The following is a 21,351-nucleotide window of genomic DNA, read 5'->3' as shown; positions in this document are numbered from 1 at the left end:
GTCAGTACTTAGCAAGGAAAAGTACAGTACATTACTTCTAATAAAGAAGCTGTGAAACACAAGGATGTTGGGAAATGCCATTATTCAAATAGCTATCAGGAAGTGATGCAAGCCTCAGTTGTGTTGCTCACCAGCACTGAGATCGACCAGCTCTATTCACCAAAGTATATGACAGTTTAGCAGAAGAAGCCTTGATTTTCCCAGAGGTTTTGGAGGTCTCTCCCCCTTTTCTCTTCATGTGTACTTTATGCATGGGTAGAATGACCATGTTTCAAATAAATGGAAATTAAAAGTTTCACCAAATAGACGTTGCCTGACTTTAGCTTTCAGTGCATACTCATTGTGTCTTTCTCAAAGAGAAGAAAAGAAGGAATTTGTCCTGGATCTGCTTGATCTTTACTCCATATACAACTGGATTTAGAGCAGGAGGGATAGCCACATAGAAGTTAGCAAATAAGATGAGAACATTACGAGGAACACTGTGCCCAAAACGATGAGCAAGGATGGAGAAGAAGGCAGGTGTGTAGAACATGAGGATGACACAGACATGGGAACCACATGTGCTCAAGGCCTTCTGGCGGGCACCCTGGGAAGAGAGAAGAAAAACTGCCCGGAGGATGAAGATGTAGGATACTGCAATCAGGATGACATCTGAGATTACAGTCATGAGGGGAACAGAAAACCCATACCAGATGTTGATAGAGATGTCTGCAGAGGAAAGCCTTGCAACACCTATATGCTCACAGTATGTGTGAGGGATGACACGAGTCTTGCAAAATGGCAACCGTCTGAGCAGGAAAACATCTGGCAGGATGACTGAGAAGCTCCTCACAATGATGCTCGCCATAATCTTGACAATCACCTGCGGAGTCAGAATGGTGCTGTACCTCAAGGGCAAGCAGATAGCCACGTAGCGATCAAACGCCATGGCTAACAGGATAGCCGAGTCCACCACAAAGCTGAAATGGAGGAAAAACATCTGACTGAGACAACCAGAGAAAGTTATTTCTTGGGACCCAAACCAAAGGTTACTGAGCAGTTTGGGCACTGTGGCAGTGGACAAGATGATGTCTGTGCTGGCCAGCATGGACAGGAATATAAACATGGGCTCGTGGAGGCTCTGCTCCACTGCGATCAGGTAGAGGAGAATGCAGTTGCCTACAATAGCCACAACATAGATGACACAAAAGGGAATCCCGATCCAGATGTGGAACTTTTCCAAGCCAGGTATGCCAACAAGAATGAAGGAAGATGGGTTGTAGCAGCTTAGGTTATACATGGCCTCTGTGGTAACTGCTGGTTCTTGAACCTGTGGGTAGAAATTCTTTCAAAATCGTATATGAAAGGTAAATGTTCCACTCTGGTATAGAGGACTAGTGACAAGTCAGCGTTCCTGATTAGAAGCACCCCCTATTTCCAAGAAGAATAAATACCATAGATCATTTACTCATTGCCCCTTCTACATTCCACTGGCTTCTCTTCATTTCTTCTGTATTCATATTGATTAATAATCAATATTAAAAAATAATTTGTGTAAGTCAGGAACTGCATATGATTAAGACTCAAAAAGGAGCACATTTTTAAAGGGGAGAAAGTGCCAAATGTAAGAGGGAATAGAAATGGAGAGAGAAATGAAAGGGAAAAGCTAAAAATACAAGTATTAAAAATACTATCCTGGGAAGGAATTCGCTGCGTGCGTGGAGCCCGACGCGGCGAGTACAAGCTGGGGGTGGGGTGGGTGTAAGCGTACCTGAGCGCGCGGGGGCAGCCGCTGGAGGGGGGGGGTGTAGTACTGCGGAACCAGAGACTTTGGAGCGCTGGTGAAACTCAAAGGGGGACTGCCGTTAACCCCTTCCTGCCCGACCGGCCCCAGGACCGAATGAACCGGGGCTTCCCCAGTTCTCTGGGCGGGGCAGTCCCTGCTGGGAAGACCTTCCTCTAATGAGCTGAGACCCCCCCCGTTGCCATGGAAACAGCTTCCTGGCTCGGCAGGCGCTTGCTTCCTCCCTCCCGCACTGCCCTTCCTCCTGCCGACCATGTGCTTCCCACTCCTGTTCTCGGTACCGCAGGGCTGGGGGTCAGTAGGGCCAGGGCGTGCGTGACTCAGGCCAGCCCTGGGGTCCCCAGACCGCACTCGGCTTCACTCCCCTCCTCTGCCATGATGACTCATACCTCGCGGCTTTCCTTGTATATGACTCAGTCCCCTGAGGAGGGGACTTTGGGACCCCCGCTCTGGGCATCCAGGAGTTCTGGAGACCTCGAGTGAGGGGTTACAACTCCGGAGACAGGAGGCCGGGCCGGCATCCCCTTTCGTTGAACACTGCGAAAGTCATCGGGGATGCTTCCCCCATCCTTGAATTAAGAGATCCTTCCCCGGCTTGGCTCCGGGAACCCAGTGCCCCCGCCCACTAGCCCACAGGAAGTTTTGGCAGAGCCTATCGTGGCAATGAAACGGTTAAAGTCGAAAAAAAAAATACTATGCTGTTAAGACAGAGTACTGCTCTTCCAGATGACCTGAATTCTTTTCTCAGTACCTTTGAGGGATGGATCACTACAGCCTGTAACTCCACTTCCAGGGAATCTGACTCCTTCTGGCCTCCACTGGCACCCGCACTCATGTGTATGCACCCACATTCAGACCCCGCACATAAACTCAGAATTGAAAATAAACCTTAAGTTCAGGAGTTTTGTTTTGTTTTGTTTGCTCGCTTGCTTTGTGCTGTACTGAATGAGGCTGACCTGAACTGGACGAAGGAAAGAGAAGTCACTTGCTTAAGGTAAATTCTGTGTTCAAGACAATACATTTGATAAAGTAAGCTGAAGCACTTGAGTGCCCACAGGGGAAAGATGATGGAAGAAGAACGATGAAAGAGCAGGTTCTCATTCTGGGCGGTGTGGGAGCTTCTGCTTCAGGGATGGAAATGTGCTTTATTTAGTTTATAGGCTTCGAGGTTGCAAACATAAAAGTGTGTTTTCCTGAGAGACGTGGGAGGGGACAAGCAATATTAACTCAACTATAGGAGAAAGTCATAAACCCAAGGAATGCTTTTTTCAGGAAATGCTAAAGTTTGGGGCCTCAAGGCCAATGTCCTAAACATTAAATGCTCTCTCCTCTCCATTGTTAGCAGAGGAGACATTCTGACTTCTAGTATGGAGGAAGTTTCCATAACCAAAAAAACAGCCAGACAGAGAAGTTTCTACAGGTAAAGTGCCTACTGAGTGCCTCCTAGTGCAAAATTAAAGAATCAGAGAACTTTTGCCTCCAAGTTTTCTTTTCTGGTCTGCTGGTGACTAGACCCTACCTTTGAGAATCTCTAGTTTTATACTAAATAGGGCCCACATTTAGGGATGACACTGACATTGGAAAACACCCTTTGTATTCTAACTCAGTTTTTGTGATCTATTTTAGACAGTTCTTTTCAGGGAGGGAAAGATAATTAGTACATTGAGGCCAGGAAGTTCCCTGTTGTTAGTACCACAGATTAAGAGCCATCCATAGGTAAATGTTAGAGTTGGTGCTCATCCAAAAACAATTAACCATAATAAAGTTACAAAGTCGTTCAAAAGGCAGGAAAGTGAGTTAACATGCAGTTCATAACAGTTCTACACTAGGATCTGTGATGGGCATCTGTTGTTGCATGCCCAGGGAAAAAACAAAACAAAACCTAGGGCCACCTAGGCTTTGTGACATGTCTTCTAAGCCACCAGTCAGGGATTTACATGAGTGAACTGCTCTTTCTTTTTTTTTTTTTTTTTTTTTTTTTTTTGAACTGCTCTTTCTTAATTTGTCACTAGTACTTGCCTTAACCAGTCAAAGCGAGCACATCACATCCACCTGAGAAAAATGCAGATGGCCATCAGCAGATGTGTGTTCTTGTGAATGTGTGTTCTGAGTCCCATCACATAGTCTGGTACAGAATAAACTACCAAAAGCACAGAACTTTTATAAATAATGCATGGCAGCAGATGTCCATGGTGTCCTCCCTAAAATGACATCTATGTCTTTGGCTGATGAGCAAGCAAGACCTGGAAGACCCATGATGTCAAAATATCTCATTAATGATGAAGTTTAAGTTCAGTCTATTATAGCACAGATTTGCTGTTAACTCCACCACAGTCCAAAAGAAGAGTCGCAGGGAATACATCTGAGAGGAAGCAAAATAACTACTCATCACTGAAACTATGAAGGAGGGTAGGGGTGGGGGTTCAAAGAATCAGAACCATGGGTTCTTGCTTTAGTCAAAACTTATTCTAAACTTATTTCTTTCACCAGAAAGCCTCTACTGAAATCCTGGGCATTTTTCTGAGTACATTAGTTTCTCTGAACTTGGAATCAATAGCTTCCTATAAAGAGCCCACTATCTTATCATAGAATCATTGGTGTTGGACCAGAGAGATGGCTCAGCAGGTAAAGGCACCTTTTGATCTAAATTAGATCCCTAGAATCCACACAATGGAAGAAGAAAACTGACTCACATAAGCTATTCTTTGACTTCCAAATGTACATTATGGCACAAATGCATATGCAAACATGTGAGTATGTGCATGTGCACACACCCAAGTACATGTGTGCATACACACCACACACATAAATGAAATAAATGTGATTTTAAATTTTTTTAGAAAGATGTCAAATCACTGATGTCAAAAAGATCTAGGTCTCCCACAGACAAGTGTTCTGATCACAATCTCTTAGACACCAAATGAGCTAGAAATTGTGTGGTTTAATAATATCACAAATGTGGGGAAAGGATTTCTCCTCACTAACTGATCGCAGTGTTAACTCACCAGTCTGGACTCTCTTGGTTCACAGGTGTGATGGAAAGAATTTGAAAGAATTTGGTTACACTTTCAGAAGGGAAAGATGCTACTGAGAGGTAAATGAAAACATTTATGCACAACTAAATTCTCAAGAGGTAAATAGGGTGGAGTGATCTCTCCCCTTCCCATTCTCACACAAGGGATATGATTAACTATGTGTCATTTCCCTTGAGGAGGGATGTATCTTGCCTATTTTAATAGCCTATAGACATTGTGTCCCTGGAAGGTTCATCCAGAGACAAGTCAGGCAGATGGTTGAGACAGAATTCTTAAAATCTAAGAGTGTTCCTGAAGTTTTAGGATCCTTTAGTCAGTTTACATGAACTTGTACCAATCCTATGTAAATAACATTACCATGTTCTAGAGTTTTGATACTGAAGAAGAAACTTTCTAATTTGGTTTTCAGTTTTTCTTTTGCTTTTTCCAGTCCCTTTTACTGACAGTTTCTCAGTTTTCAAATACACACAAATCACAAATACAATTGAGATAGTGATTGCATGGGAACAATATACCAATAAGGAAATGTTTGATAACTTTATCTTACAGAATATTACTTAAACTATAAATATTAAAAATGTATTTCATCATCAGTGGGATTCTTTTCCTACTGATTTACCCAGTAACAGATTATAATCTCTATATGTACTTAAAATAAAAATACCCTTTATTGCATGAGGATTATATAAGTATTCTATAGCCACTACTAAAAACACAGCATGGGGCTAGAGAGGTGGCTCAGTGGATAAGAGCACTGGATGCTCTTTCAGAGGAGCTGTATTCAAATCACAGTGCACACATGGGGACACACAAGCACCAATTCCTCCAACTCAAATGGGTCTGATGTCTTCTGGCATTTGCCTTCTCCACAAACATGTGGTGTACACATTCAGGATAAATATGTACATATAAAATCAAATAATTAAATAAACCTCAGCATAATCTATGGTATAAAACAACAGAAATGCATTGTATGACTTTGCTATTCAAAAGTCCAGAGTTTTAGTGCAAAGGCAAAATGTTGAACAAGCTAATTTTCTTTGTGAAACCTGTAAAAAAAAAAAAATTATTCTCTTGTTTGTTCCAAGTGTTCCCACTGTATCCTCAAAGTCATAAACATTGCTGTTTCTTCTTGGCATTTAAAAAATTATTTTGTGTATAGCTTCATATGTATAACTGCATCTTTATTAGTGTTTTCTGTACCTCTCTCCTTCAACCCCTCCCATGTCCCCTCTCGCACCTTTGTTCATGTTATTACTGTTACATTTCCCTGTCCACATTGGCTCATCAACTAGTGTTGTCATTGTGCAAATTTGTTTAGAAAACTGCATTGTTGAAATTTTTTATTTTTTTATTTATTTATTTTTACTATTATTAACTTGAGTATTTCTTATATACATTTCGAGTGTTATTCCCTTTCCCGGTTTCCAGGCAAACATCCCCTTCCCCCCTCCCCTTCCTTATGGGTGTTCCCCTCCCAACCCTCCCCCCATTGCTGCCCTCCCCCCAACAATCTAGTTCACTGGGGGTTCAGTCTTAGCAGGACCCAGGGCTTCCCCTTCCACTGGTGCTCTTACTAGGATATTCATTGCAACCTACGAGGTCAGAGTCCAGGGTCAGTCCATGTATAGTCTTTGGGTAGTGGCTTGGTCCCTAAGCTCTGTTTGGTTGGCATTGCTGTACATATGGGGTCTCGAGCTCCTTCAAGCTCTTCTTTCTCTGATTCCTTCAACAGGGGTCCTGTTCTCAGTTCAGTGGTTTCCTGCTGGCATACGCCTCTGTATTTGCTGTATTCTGGCTGTGTCTCTCAGGAGCGATATGCATTCACATTTTGATCATCCGTCTTGAGTTTCATTTGTTCTAGGGATCTAGGGTAATTCAAGCATTTGGGCTAATAGCCACTTATCAATAGTACATACCATGTATGTCTTTCTGTGATTGGGTTAGCTCACTCAGGATGATATTTTCCAGTTCAACCATTTGCCTCCAATTTCATAAAGTCATTGTTTTTGATAGCTGAGTAATATTCCATTGTGTAGATGTACCACATTTTCTGTATCCATTCCTCTGTTGAAGGGCATCTGGGTTCTTTCCAGCTTCTGGCTATTATAAATAAGGCTACGATGAACATAGTGGAGCACGTGTCTTTTTTATATGTTGGGGCATCTTTTTGGGTATATGCCCAGGAGAGGGTATAGCTGGATCCTCAGGCAGTTCAATGTCCAATTTTCTGAGGAACCTCCAGACTGATTTCCAGAATGGTTGTACCAGTCTGCAATCCCACCAACAATGGAGGAGTGTTCCCCTTTCTCCACATCCTCGCCAGCATTTGCTGTCACCTGAGTTTTTGATCTTAGCCATTCTCACTGGTGTGAGGTGAAATCTCAGGGTTGTTTTGATTTGCATTTCCCTTATGACTAACGATGTTGAACATTTCTTTAGGTGTTTCTCGGCCATTCGGCATTCCTCAGCTGTGAATTCTTTGTTTAGCTCTGAACCCCATTTTTTAATAGGGTTATTTGTCTCCCTGCTGTCTAACTTCTTGAGTTCTTTGTATATTTTGGATATAAGCCCTCTATCTGTTGTAGGATTGGTAAAGATCTTTTCCCAATCTGTTGGTTGCCATTTTGTCCTAACCACCGTGTCCTTTGCCTTACAGAAGCTTTGCAGTTTTATGAGATCCCATTTGTCGATTCTTGATCTTAGACCATAAGCCATGGGTGTTTTGTTCAGGAAATTTTTTCCAGTGCCCATGTGTTCCAAATGCTTCCCTAGTTTTTCTTCTATTAGTTTGAGTGTATCTGGTTTGATGTGGAGGTCCTTGATCCACTTGGACTTAAGCTTTGTACAGGGTGATAAGCATGGATCAATCTGCATTCTTCTACATGTTGACCTCCAGTTGAACCAGCACCATTTGCTGAAAATGCTATCTTTTTTCCATTGGATGGTTTTGGCTCCTTTGTCAAAAATCAAGTGCCCATAGGTGTGTGGGTTCATTTCTGGGTCTTCAATTCTTTTCCATTGGTCTATCTGTCTGTCTCTGTACCAATACCATGCAGTTTTTATCACTATTGCTCTGTAATACTGCTTGAGTTCTGGGATAGTGATTCCCCCTGAAGTCCTTTTATTGTTGAGGATAGTTTTAGCTATCCTGGGTTTTTTATTATTCCAGATGAATTTGCAAAATTGTTCTGTCTAACTCTTTGAAGAATTGGATTGGTATTTTGATGGGATTGCATTGAATCTGTAGATCGCTTTTTTGGCAGAATGGCCATTTTTACTATATTAATCCTGCCAATCCATGAGCATGGGAGATCTTTCCATCTTCTGAGATCTTCTTCAATTTCTTTCTTCAGAGTCTTGAAGTTCTTATTGTACAGATCTTTCCCTTGCTTGGTTAAAGTCACACCGAGGTACTTTATATTATTTGGATCTATTATGAAGGGTGTCGTTTCCCTAATTTCTTTCTCGGCTTGTTTCTCTTCTGTGTAGAGGAAGGCTACTGATTTATTTGAGTTAATTTTATACCCAGCCACTTTGCTGAAGTTGTTTATCAGCTTTAGTAGTTCTCTGGTGGAACTTTTGGGATCACTTAAATATACTATCATATCATCTGCAAATAGTGATATTTTGACTTCTTCTTTTCGATCTGTATCCCTTGACCTCCTTTTGTTGTCTGATTGCTCTGGCTAGAACTTCAAGAACTATATTGAATAAGTAGGAGAGAGTGGGCAGCCTTGTCTAATCCCTGATTTTAGTGGGATTACTCCAAGTTTCTCTCCATTTAGTTTAATGTTAGCAACTGGTTTGCTGTATATGCCTTTTACTATGTTTAGGTATGGGCCTTGAATTCTTATTCTTTCCAGGACTTTTTTATCATGAAGGGGTGTTGAATTTTTGTCATATGCTTTCTCAGCATCTAATGAAATGATCATGTGGTTTTGTTCTTTCAGTTTGTTTATATAATGGATCCGTTGATGGTTTTCCAGATATTAAACCATCCCTGCATGCCTGGGATGATCCTACTTGATCATAGTGGATGATTGTTTTGATGTGCTCTTGGATTCGGTTTGCCAGAATTTTATTGAGTATTTTTGCATAGATATTCATAAGGGAAATTGGTCTGAAGTTCTCTTTCTTTGTTGGGTCTTTGTGTGGTTTAGGTATAAGAGTAATTGTGGCTTCATAGAAGGAATTCGATAGTGCTCCATCTGTTTCAATTTTGTGGAATAGTTTGGATAATATTGGTACGAGGTCTTAAAGACTGTTTTCCCTGTCATGTCTAGGGGAAAACATTTAGGAGCAGGCATAGTGGAACTGTGACTCTTATATGTTACTCCTGTCTTTATATCAAAGTCAAATTGTCTTTTAATTCTCATCTTCTGCCTTTCTTTTTACCTTGTGATTGCATTCAAGAAGTTTGGATAAAACAAGATAGCTACCCTATTAGAGTATATTAAATTGGTTTATTTAATTACATTTGATGTTCAGACTACTAAAAGTGCTAGAAAAATGAAAATAGAGTTACGTTCTTCTTTAAATATGTATGTGATGGAGGATGCATGTGCAAAATCGATAAAGAAATCCTCAATTCAATAATATAAGTTACATAAGGTAGGCTAGAGAAAAATAAATATCTTGAACAACTTTTCATGAGGAAAACACTATAAAATAGTCAATATGTACATGTTAAGGCTCCTATTACAAATTCAACCTTATGTAAATAAAAGTCTTAATTTAAAATCCATGTACACTTCTAAAATGCAAAACTGCCATGACTGGAAACTCAAGCCTTGTCAAGAATGTCAAGAGCAGGAAACACGACAGAAGAGGAGGTGGGAAGTAAGAGCTGGAGGAAGGGGTGGAATGTTAAGGAATGTTGTCTATAAGGTTGTGGTGGTTTCAGTACTCTTGGCCTGTGGGAGTGGTACTGTTAGGAGATGTGGCCTGTGGGAGGAAATGTGGCACATGTGGGAGTTGGCTTTGAAGGTATCCTACTCTACTCAGGCTTAACTCATTGCAGAGGAGACCCTCCTCCTAGCTGCCTGAAGAAAGGAGTCTTCTCCTGACTACCTTCTGATCAAGATTGCAGTGTGAAACAATGTAGTGTAATGAACATATCCGCAGCAACACACGCTATATCACATTTAAAAGTGTTGATGACCTTTTGCGCCATGGGTTTGCTGTCAGAGCACAGGTATAGTGAAAGTCACGGCTAATTCAAAGCAAAGATGGGAAAGGAAAAGACTCACATCCACATCATTGTAATTGGACACGTAGATTCCGGCAAGCCCACCACAACCGGCCACCTGATCTACAAAGTTTGAAAAGAAGGCTGCCAAGGTGAGAAAATGCTCTGTCAAGTGTGCCTGGGTCTTGGACAAACTGAAAGGTGGGCATGAGCGTGGTATCACTATTGACATCTCCCTGTGGATATTTGAGACCAGCAAATACTATGTGACTATCATTGATGCCCCAGGACACAAAGACTTCATCAAAAACATGATAACGGGCTTGTCTCATGACTGTGCTGTCCTGGTTGTTGCTGCTGGTGTTGATGAATTTGAAGCTGGTATCTACAAGAACGGGCAGACCTGTGAGTGTGCTCTTCTGGCTTACGCCATGGATATTAAACAGCTAATTGTTGGTGTCAACAAAATGGATTCCACTGAGTCAGAAGAGATACGAGGAAATTGTTAAGGAAGTGAGCACCTACATTAAGAAGATTGGCTGCCCTTCAACAGAGGAATGGATACAGAAAATGTGGTATATCTACACAATGGAATATTACTCAGCTATCAAAAACAACGACTTTATGAAATTCGTAGGCAAATGGTTGGAACTGGAAAATATCATCCTGAGTGAGCTAACCCAATCACAGAAAGACATACATGGTATCCACTCATTGATAAGTGGCTATTAGCCCAAATGCCTGAATTACCCTAGATGCCTAGAACAGATGAAACTCAAGACGGATGATCAAAATGTGAATGCTTCACTCCTTCTTTAAAAGGGGAACAAGAATACCCTTGACAGGGAAGAGAGAGGCAAAGATTAAAACAGAGACTGAAGGGACACCCATTCAGAACCTGCCCCACATGTGGCCCATACATATACAGCCATCCAATTAGACAAGATGGATGAAGCTAAGAAGTGCAAACCGACAGGAGCCGGATGTAGATCGATCCTGAGAGACACAGCCAGAATATAGCAAATACAGAGGCGTATGCCAGCAGCAAACCACTGAACTGAGAACGGGACCCCCGTTGAAGGAATCAGAGAAAGAACTGGAAGAGTTTGAAGGCTCGAGACCCCATATGTACAACAATGCCAAGCAACCAGAGCTTCCAGGGACTAAGCCACTACCAAAGACTATACATGGACTGACCCTGGACTCTGACCTCATAGGTAGCAATGAATATCCTAGTAAGAGCACCAGTGGAAGGGGAAGCCCTGGGTCCTGCTAAGACTGAACCCCCAGTGAACTAGACTGTTGGGGGGAGGGAGGCAATGGGGGTAGGGTGGGGAGGGGAACACCCATAAGGAAGGGGAGGGGGGAGGGGGATGTTTGCCCGGAAACAGGGAAAGGGAATAACACTCAAAATGTAAATAAGAAATACTCAAGTTAATAAAAAAAAAAAAGTATAATGTCACCGTTAAAGAAAAAAAGCAAAAAAAAAAGAAAAGAAAAACAAAAAAAAAAGCAAAAAAAAAAAAAAAAAAAAAAAAAAGAAGATTGGCTGCAACCCTGACTCAGTAGCATTTGTGCCAATATCTGGTTGGAATGGTGACAACATGCTGGAGCCAAGTGCTAATAAGCCTTGGTTCAAGGGATGGAAAGTCACCCCCAAAGATGGCAGTGCCCATGGCACCACGCTTTGCACTGCATTCTGCCGCCAACTCATCCAAGTGACAAGTCCCTCTAGGATGTCTATAAAATTGGGGGCATTGTCACTGTCCCCATGGGCCGAGTGGAAACTGGTATTCTCAAACCTGGCATGGTGGTTACCTTTGCTCCAGTCAATGTAACAATGAAGTCAAGTCTGTAAAAATGCACCAGGAAGTTTTGAGTGAAGCTCTTCCTAGGGACTATGTGGGCCTCAATGTAAAGAATGTGCCTATCAACAATGTTAGAGGTGGAAATGTTGCTGGTGACAGCTAAAATGACACACCAATGGAAGCAGCTGGCTTCACTGCTCAGATGATTATCCTGAACCACCCAGGCCAAATTAGTGCTGGCTGTGCCCCTGTTCTGGATTGTCACGCAGCCCACATCACATGCAAGGTTGCCAAGCTTAAAGAAAAGGTAGATCATCATTCAAGTAAGAAGCTGGAAGATGGCCCCAAATTCTTAAAGTCTGGCGATGCTGCTATTGTTCATATTGTCCCTGGCAAGCCCATGTGTGTTGAGAGCTTCTCTGACTATCCTCCACTTGGTCATTTTGCTGTTTGTGACATGAGGCAGACAGTTGCTGTGGGTGTCATCAAAGCTCTGAACAAGAAGGCTGTAGGAGCTGGCAACATCACTAAGTCTTCCCAGAAAGCTCAGAAAGCTAAATGAATATTATCTCGAACACCTGCCACCTCAGTCTTAATCAGCAGTGGAAGAACGGTCTCAGACGTGTTTTTTTTTTTTTTACGTTTAATAGTAAAAGACTGGTTAATGATAACAATGCATCATACAACCTACAAAAGAAAAGAAAGTTTTGTGAACCATTTTTTGGTATGTGGCAGCTTTAAGTTATTAATTTTCAAAATCAGGACTTTTTAATGGAAATAACTTGACCAAAAATCTGTTACAGAATTTTAGACCCATTAAAACAAATTTAATGAGAGAAAAGGTGTTGATGACATTGAGACTCGCCACTTTCAATAGTGTATATTACATAGTAAATGTTTGTGGACTAGCAATCTTGTAATAATGTGAAATACCAGAATTAATTTCTCTGTTCTACTAATTTTTGGCCAACCATAACAGAACCCTTTTCTCCCTTCTGGTCTAGTAACTGTCCTGAGAAAGTACTCATGAGAAAATAGCAACAAAAACAACAGAAACCCCACATACATATGGAAACAGAATAACTCTCTACTCAATGATAACTTGGTCAGGGAAGAAATAACAAAAGAAATGAAAGACTTTAGAATTTAATGATAATGGAAGCACAGCATACGCAAACTTATGGGGCACAATGAAAGCAATGCTAAGTGGAAAACTCTTAGCTCTGAGTGCCATCATAAGAAATTGGAGAGAGCACATTTAAAAGCTTTAGAACAAAAAGAAGCAAACACACCCAACAGGAGTAGATAGCAGAAAATAATCAAACTCAGTGCTGGAATCAACTAAGTAGAAATAAAGAAAACAATACAAAGAATCAACAAAAGTAGCTTCCCATTAAAGTTTACACTTTCAATGTTGAGTATATTTAATATACACGTGTACAACTGACTAATAAAATAAGATTCATGACATACTTAGAAGTAGGAAAACAATGAGCTCTATATCTGCTTTTACATCTTGTGCCCATTAACTGTATCCAATCCTCCTTGTTCCTTTATATGTGGAGATTCTTGTCCTCTTTTCTTCATTTTATACTGGACCCACATGTACATTAGTGTCTGAGTGTCTCTGTATGTATATGATTATACATACATACATGCATACACACATACATACATACATTTAGAGATACATATGTATTATTCATATATTATTAGCTAGACTATGCATGAAAGAAGTGTGTTTCTCAGAAAGTGATAATTCACTTACTGTTATGCATTAGGCCCATACATCTTTCTACTAATGTTTAATTTCATTTTTCTTTAGATTTGAGAAGAAATTTTTCATGTAATGCAATAGTATCCACTTATCTCCAAATTGCCACAGAAGGCAGGACTTACAAAATAGTTTGTCTTTATCATTAACCTCTTGTTGGACAACTACTTAAATTATTGATTTTCTTTTTTTTTTTTTGTTACAGATAGTTTATGTGTTTACATTTCAAGTGTTATCCCATTTCCTAGTTCTCCCCTCCCCCTGCTTCTATGAGGATGCACCCCCTCCCACCCACTCACTCCCACCTCAACACCCTAAGGTTCCCCTGCACTGGGGAAAAGAGCCTTCATTGGACAGGGTTTCTCCTCCTATTGATGCTAGACAGTGCCATCCTCTACTACATATGTGGCTGGAGCCATGGGTCACCCATGTGTACTCTTTGGTTGATGGTTTAGTCTCTGGCAGGTCTGGGGGGTGGCTAGTTAGTTGATATTGTTGTTCTTCCTATGAGGTTGCAAACCCCTTCGGCTCCTTCAGTCCTTTCTCTAGTTCCTCCATTGGGGTCCCCGGACTCAGGCTAATGGTTAGCTGTAATCATCTTAATCTGTATCAATAAGGCTCTGGCAGAGCCTCTCAGGAGACATCCATATCAGGTTCCTGTCTGCAAGCACTTCTTAAGTAATAGGGACTGGGTTTAATGACTGAATATGGGATGGATTCCCAGGTGGGGCAGTCTCTGGATGTCCTTTCCTTCAGTCTCTGCTCCACTCATTGTCCCTGTATTTCCTCCCATGAGTATTTTGTTCCCCCTTGTAAGAAGAACTGATGCATCCATATTTTGGTCTTCCTTCTTCTTGAGCTTCATATGGTCTGTGAATTACATTTTAGGCTTCCAAGCTTTTCAGCTAATATCCACTAATCTGTGAGTGCATACCATGTGTGTTCTTTGGTGACTGGGTTTCCTCACTCAGGATGATATTTTCTAGTTCCATCCATTTGCCTAAAAATTTCATGAAGTCATTGGTTTTAATAGCTGGGTAGTACCCCATTGTATAAATATACCACATTTTCTGTATCCATTACTTTGTTGAAGGATATCTGGGTTCTTTCCAGTTTATAAATAAAGCTGCTATGAACATAGTGGAGCATGTGTCCTTGTTATATGTTGGAACATTCTTGGGATATGCTCAGGAGTGGTATAGCTGGGTCTTCAAGTAGCCTCATGTACAATTTACTGAGGAACCACCAGACTGACCTCTATGAGCGAAATTCACTTTCTTTGTAGGGTCTTTGTGTGGTTTAGGTATAAGTGAAATTGTAGATTCATAGAAGAAATTGTGTAGTGTTTCTTCTGTTTCTATTTTGTGGAATAGTTTGAAGAGTATTAGTATTAGGTCTTTTTTAATAATTTTATTTTGCGTGGATAGTTTATGTATTTACATTGCAAATGTTATTCCCTTTTCCCCCTTTCCCATACTCCCTCCCTCTCCCCCTCCCACTCCCCCTACCTCTATGAGGATGCTCCCATTTCTAACCACCCACTCCAACTTCAACACCCTGACATTAACCTACATTGGGAAGCAAGCCTTCACCAGACCAAAGGCTTTTCCTCCCATTGATGCTGGAAAATGCAAACCTCTGCCACATATGTAGCTGGAGTCATGGGTCCCTCCATCTGTACTCTTTGGTTCGTGGTTTAGTCCTGGGATCTCTGGTGGGGTCTGGTTGGTTGATATTGATGTTCTAAGGTGTTGCAAATCCCTTCAGCTCCTTCAGTCTTTTCTCTAACTCCTCCATTGGGGTCCCCTTGTTCATTCCAATGGTTAGCTGCAACCATCCTCATCTATATCAGTAGTGCTCTGGCAGAACCTCTCAGGAAACATCCATATCTGGCTTCTGTCAGCAAGCACTTCTTGGCATCAGCAATTTTGTCCCTGCCCCACTCTCTACTGTCCAATCATGATGCCTTGACATCAACCTAGAAAAGAGTGGAGCAGGGACTGAACAAAAGGTCTTCCACAGCATTCCCCACCTTGGGATCCATCCCATTAGTAGCCACCAAACCCAGTCTCTATTGCTGACCACAATACCCTTCACCAGCACCATGAGTCCCTGCCTGCAGTCACACTCCTCATTGTGGTGGTCATGAACTATAACCCTTTGATGCTGTAAGCTTGAAAATAAGGTGCTTCAGTAAGGTATTTATCACAGCCTGATCATTAGAATAAAAATGGTCCAATTGGTTCATAGGGAGTAGCAGTGTTAGGAGGCATGGACTTTGAGTAGGTGTGGCCTCCTTGGAGGCAGTGTGTCTGTGGCGGTGAGCTTTGTTTTTCAGAAGCTCAAACCAGGTCCAGTGGCTTTGAAAGAATAAAGATTTTAAACTATCCCCCACTGACCCTGCTGTGAGGACAAGTGCACCTCACAGCAAAGAATAACATAACATATTTTGGGGATGTAGCCTGGCTATAGCCACCACAAACCATCTGGCTTTGATAAGGCCTGACTCAACAGTCCTGAGAAAAATGAGAATTAGGGTCAGCTTGCCCCAGAAGGAGGGTGGCCTAGAGTTAAACTGAGCCTGTAGCGCCCACCTCGTCCAGCAAGGAAGACGCAACACCGATGGATCCTTGTCAACAGCCTTTATTGCAGGACACCTCCATTGCTGATACGGGGAACCAAGCAGCAAGAGCATTTGCCTTATATAACAGCAGGCTGAGGCTATGCTAATTGTCCTTCAGGGATTGGCGGAGCATGAATTAACTCATTAGCATATTACTGGCCAACTGATGCCAGGTGCAAAGCCTGCCCATGCGCAGTACCGCTGTTTACCACAGGATGGCGCCCTACATGAGCCCAAGTTACAAACCAATGAAATTGCTTTGTGTGACTGTTGCCAACTACCTATGTAATTTTCCCTATAAATTCCTTCCCCTAATTGGGCTCGGGGTCGACTCCTCTGTCTCCTGTGTGAGATATGTGTTGTCCCCAGAGCTCTGGTTCCTCAACTACACCTCTTGTTTATTACATCAAGATCGGTTTCTCATGAGTTCTTGGGGGTTGTGTCGTCTCGAGATTTGAGTGGGGGTCTTCCCCACCCTGGTGGTCTTTCATTTGGGGGCTCGTCCAGGATCTCGAAACCACCCACAATTCCGAAGACCTTCTTGGAGGTAAGGGGAATCCCCAATTGTGTCTGAGTGTGCAGCCGCTGTCTGTGTCTGTCTCTGTTTTGGTTCCGCTGTGTGTGTATATGTGTGTGTTGGTACCGGTCTGAAATAGGAGAGGAGAGTGGATGTGGAATCCCACTCAGTGTTGCCTCCTAGGAGAGTGGATGTGGAATCCCACTCTGTACAGCCGCCTCTGTGGTCTGTGACTGGCCGCGGAAGGGGGGACGCCCCGAGCCCTCAAGCTGCAGCCCTGGAAGACGTTCCACGGGTAGAGAGCAGTCGGGAGAGCCCGACTGTGGGCAGTCAGAAGGACCTGACTGTGGTTTTCTGGAACAAAGGAGATGGAGTGCTCCTTTTACCTAGGCGGGAGTGGAGGAGGAATCCCACTCTGTCAGAGGTCGAGTTCGGCTGCCTATTTAAGTCTAGGCACGAACGAGTGTGCTTGGATGTGTTAGTGTCTGTTGTCTGTATTCTGTTTCTGTGTTTGGTGTTCTTTTTCTTTGCCATGGGGCAGACTGTGACAACCCCTTTGTCTTTGACGGTGGACCATTGGATGGACGTTAGGGCAAGAGAACACTCTGGAATCTCGTTGGGAGGTGGAATCAGATGGTCCATCTCATCCCAGAAGCAGCTAAGGTTAAGCTGCAGTTTGGGCAAGGTACTGAAGGTACCAGGCATCTGTGGAAATTGGTTATAGGATGCTTTGTCTTGGTCTTGTTTGTCTGGTTTGTTTTCTGTGGTATTGTCGAGTGTCTTTCTGGCTTTTGTTTCGTTTTTGAATTTGGACTGACAACTGTGTTTGAAATCTTGAACTGACGACTGTGTTTGAAATCATGAAACTGTTTGCTTTGTTTGTCAAAGAGTTTTACTTGGTCCTCTTGGTGCTTAACTTAAAAGTTAAAAATAATTTGCTTAAGAAAAATTGTTTTCTGCCAGGAAGTTTTATCTTTCTCTCTTGAGCCTCCTCCCCAAGGAGAGATGCCCCTCCCTTTACTCCCCTTGTCCAGTATAGCTGCTATTAACAGTTGTGTATGAAGAACTCCAGGTTAGTGAGTGATTCTGTCTGAAGCAGACATTAACAAGAACCTGAAAGTTTTACCTTAGATCCTGAAGAAAATTTCTCCCTGTTGCTTAAACATTCACAGCTTCTAAGGAAGGGACAACACAGAGTAGGAAAATGTAGGGGCTGAGGGTGGCGAGCATACAGGCCTGCTAGCAAGCTGCAGGCTTCGCATGGGCAGCAACGCAGCCCAGGCCAAGTCAGTATAAGAGGAGTTTCAAGGTGAGGAGGCCGGCCAGGGTTGACGCTTTGACAACAAAAAGATAGCGTAGAGTTAGTGGTTGTTTTATGAGACTTTTGGCCCTGAAAAAAAAAATAATTCCAGTTGCTGCCTTCAGTGGCCAGACCTTCAACACTTGCTCACAGAAGGAGAGCGTTCATTAAGAGAAGTTCTTTAAGGGAGCCTGCCTTATCTGCTGGCCCTATTCCAAGAGAGGAATTGATCTCCAACATTAAATAACCTTCCCTGTTAGTCATCATTGACATGGAGAGTGCCTTTGATCCTATCCCCTCAGCAGCCAGTTCCTGCCCCTGTGGTCAAAATGCCCCAGGTTGGGGGGCAGAGAAGCCCCTAAAATAGTTTGAAAAAGAATCTACAACAAACTGTGAAGAACTTTGTTTTGCCAGTCAAAATTTAGAATTCAGACTTTGGCTGTGGCCAAGGTCAGTATTAATGTTTTCTTTTCCATGGGCATTTAACCCAGTGAGACAGTTTGGTAAAGGGCTGCTACTGAGGTCCTGAAAGTCCCAGGTGAACCGGTTACAATTCTTTTGTCAGCCACTTGGCATCTAGCACCCAGGTCCTAACCATCTCTCCATCCTTTTGTTATTAGTTCTTACTGGAAGCCTAGTGTCCTTCAGAGGCTGGGTCTCTTGAGAGGCAGAGCCACTGAGCTGACACTAAAGGAAGGTACTCCTTAAGTAAAATCTAAGTCCAGAGAGACAGTTGGTGACAGATCAGCTGCCTCTCTGCTTGCCTTTCTGTTTCACAGGAACAAAGCTTGTGCTTATTTTTACAACAGCCTTTTTGTCCCAAAAAGTCCTCCTGGTTTAGCTGTGTGACTAAATGCTATTTGCCCTCTTCAGTGGACCTCTATTCTCAAGATTCTCTTGTTTTCTCACCATCCCATTTGAGATGCTTGTTAGTAACTGTTACAGGTCTTCTTTACCACCGAGGAAAGACAGAATCCTACTAGAGGCCAGAAAATAAATGTTCCAGACATGGATGGAAGACCCTCACTCCTGACTGTTGACCTCAATACCCCTGAAGGTAGGGAGTGCTCCAGGTCTACCGCCAGGCTCCAAGGGTGGGTCTCCGAGGGACTAGAAAATGCCCCACCAATCTGGCTAAGATAAAGAAAAGATATAAAGAGAAAGTTACAGAAATTTAAAGGGTTAAGCTAAGTTGCTGAGAGTTAGTGTAAGTACAATGGCCCTGTCTTTGTTGTTAAGGTAAGCCAGAGTGTGGCCAGGTATTAAAGGTCAATTAAAAATTATATTACATCTACAGACCTCAAAGTTCAGGACAGATAGAGAGAATAAATAAAATTTTAAAAGAGACCCTGACCAAATTGACCATGGAGACTGGCGCAGACTGGGTGGCACTCCTTCCCTCTTGCTCTCTTCAGAGCAAGAAATACCCCTTCCAGATTCAGCCTTACCCACGCCCCCGAAGAGACTACAGAGTTCAGGGCAGGTGAAAAAGATAAATAAAACTCTAAAGGAGACCTTGACAAAATTGGCCTTAGAGACTGGTGGGGGAAGACTGGACTGTCCTCCTTCCTTTTGTTCTGTTCCGTGTACAGAACACTCCTGACCCTTTTGGTCTAACACCTTATGAGATTATGTATGGGAGCCTCCCTCCTTGTATCGGATGGGACCCCCTACCCTGAGGTTTTTCCTAAAACCCTGTTTGCTCATTTAAAGGCTTTAGAAACAGTCCAAAGTGTAATTTGGAGCCAAGTAAAGGACACCTACAAGATGGGAAGTCCAGGGCACCTCACCAGTTCCCAGCAGGAGATGCAGTCCTGGTCAGGCGACACAAGGCTGAGACTTTAGAACCCCACTGGAAAGGACCCTATCTAGTACTGTTAATCACTCCCACTGCTGTTAAGGTAGATGGGATTGCTGCATGGGTCCATGCCTCCCATTTGAAGACAGCACCAGATGTTCTCAGAAATGAATAGAAGTTAGAAAAGACTGCTAATCCTCTTAAGCTTCATCTCTGTTGTAAACACTTATAATCCCCATATCCCCCAGAAACTAATCTGACAAGTTTTCTCCCAGGCCAGGGAGATAATATGGTCCATCTCCAAGGTGACCCCACCATACACATGGTGGCCCACTCTCACCCCTGACTTTTGTAAGTTGGCAGCTGGGCTGGACACCTAGGACATTCCTGACAGATCCTCAGAGTATGCCCCTAGAAGTCCCAAAGAGATTTTCACCTGGGGGCAAGTTCGGATGCAGAAGTCCAGAAGCAAGGTGCCAACTGGGGAGACTGAGGTTTTATGTTTGCCCCCGAGATGGCTAAGACCGGCTACCATCCAGCATTGTGGGGGCTTAGAAAGTTTACACTGTTCTGCTTGGGGATATGAGACTAATTTCCACGCTCCTAGGACCCTTAGTTATTCTCTTGTTACTTTTGACATTTGGACCCTGTATTTTTAATAAGTTAATAGCCTTTATTAGAAAAACAGTTAATGCAGTACAGAGTTTAATGCTTCACCAACAATATCATACCTCAGAAGACCTTAGGAAAAATTGAAGAAGAAGGCCCTGAGTTCTAAGATTAGAACTAGTCACAAGCAGAAGTGGGGAATGAAAGAATAAAGATTTTAAACTATCCCCCACTGACCCTGCTGTGAGGACAAGTACACCTCACAGCAAAGAATAACATAACATATTTTGGGGATGTAGCCTGGCTATAGCCACCACAAACCATCTGGCTTCGATAAGGCCTGACTCAATAATCCTGAGAAAAATGAGAATTAGGGTCAGCTTGCCCCAGAAGGAGGGTGGCCTAGAGTTAAACTGAGCCCAAGTTACAAACCAATGAAATTGCTTTGTGTGACTGTTGCCAACTACCTATGTAATTTTCCCTATAAATTCCTTCCCCTAATTGGGCTCGGGGTCGACTCCTCTGTCTCCTGTGTTAGATACGTGTCGTCCCCAGAGCTCTGGTTCCTCAACTACACCTCTTGTTTATTACATCAAGATCGGTTTCTCATGAGTTCTTGGGGATTGCGTCGTCTCGAGATTTGAGTGGGGGTCTTCCCCACCCCGGTGGTCTTTCAGCTTGTTCTCCTACTGATGCCTGCTGATCCACGTATAGAGGTCTCAGCTTCTCCTCTGTAAGATGTCTGCCTGAATGCCATTCCTGCCGAAGTAATAATGGACTACCTCTGAACTGTAACAAGCCCTACATGAATGTTTTCCTTTATGAGTTGTCATGGTCATGGTTTCTCTTGCAACAACAGAAACCTTAACTAAGACACAAGCATAGAAGAGTAACTAAGACAGACTACATGCAG

General features: G+C 42.8%; 1 protein-coding gene and 1 pseudogene across 1 annotated transcript; one reads left to right on the top strand and one right to left on the bottom strand.

Annotated features, from left to right (window-relative positions):
• Positions 1–337: 337 nt before the first annotated feature.
• Positions 338–1,288, bottom strand: LOC116894103 (olfactory receptor 52H1-like). Its single transcript, XM_032895821.1, has one exon. The coding sequence runs from the start codon at positions 1,277–1,279 to the stop codon at positions 338–340; it is 942 nt and encodes a 313-aa protein (XP_032751712.1). The 5' UTR covers positions 1,280–1,288.
• An 8,761-nt stretch (positions 1,289–10,049) lies between these two features.
• Positions 10,050–12,379, top strand: LOC116894102 (annotated as a pseudogene).
• Positions 12,380–21,351: the final 8,972 nt, after the last annotated feature.

Source organism: Rattus rattus, chromosome 2 (assembly GCF_011064425.1).
Source record: "Rattus rattus isolate New Zealand chromosome 2, Rrattus_CSIRO_v1, whole genome shotgun sequence".
In the NCBI taxonomy this organism is placed as follows: Eukaryota; Metazoa; Chordata; class Mammalia; order Rodentia; family Muridae; genus Rattus; species Rattus rattus.
This window is presented reverse-complemented; position numbering and strand designations above follow the sequence as displayed.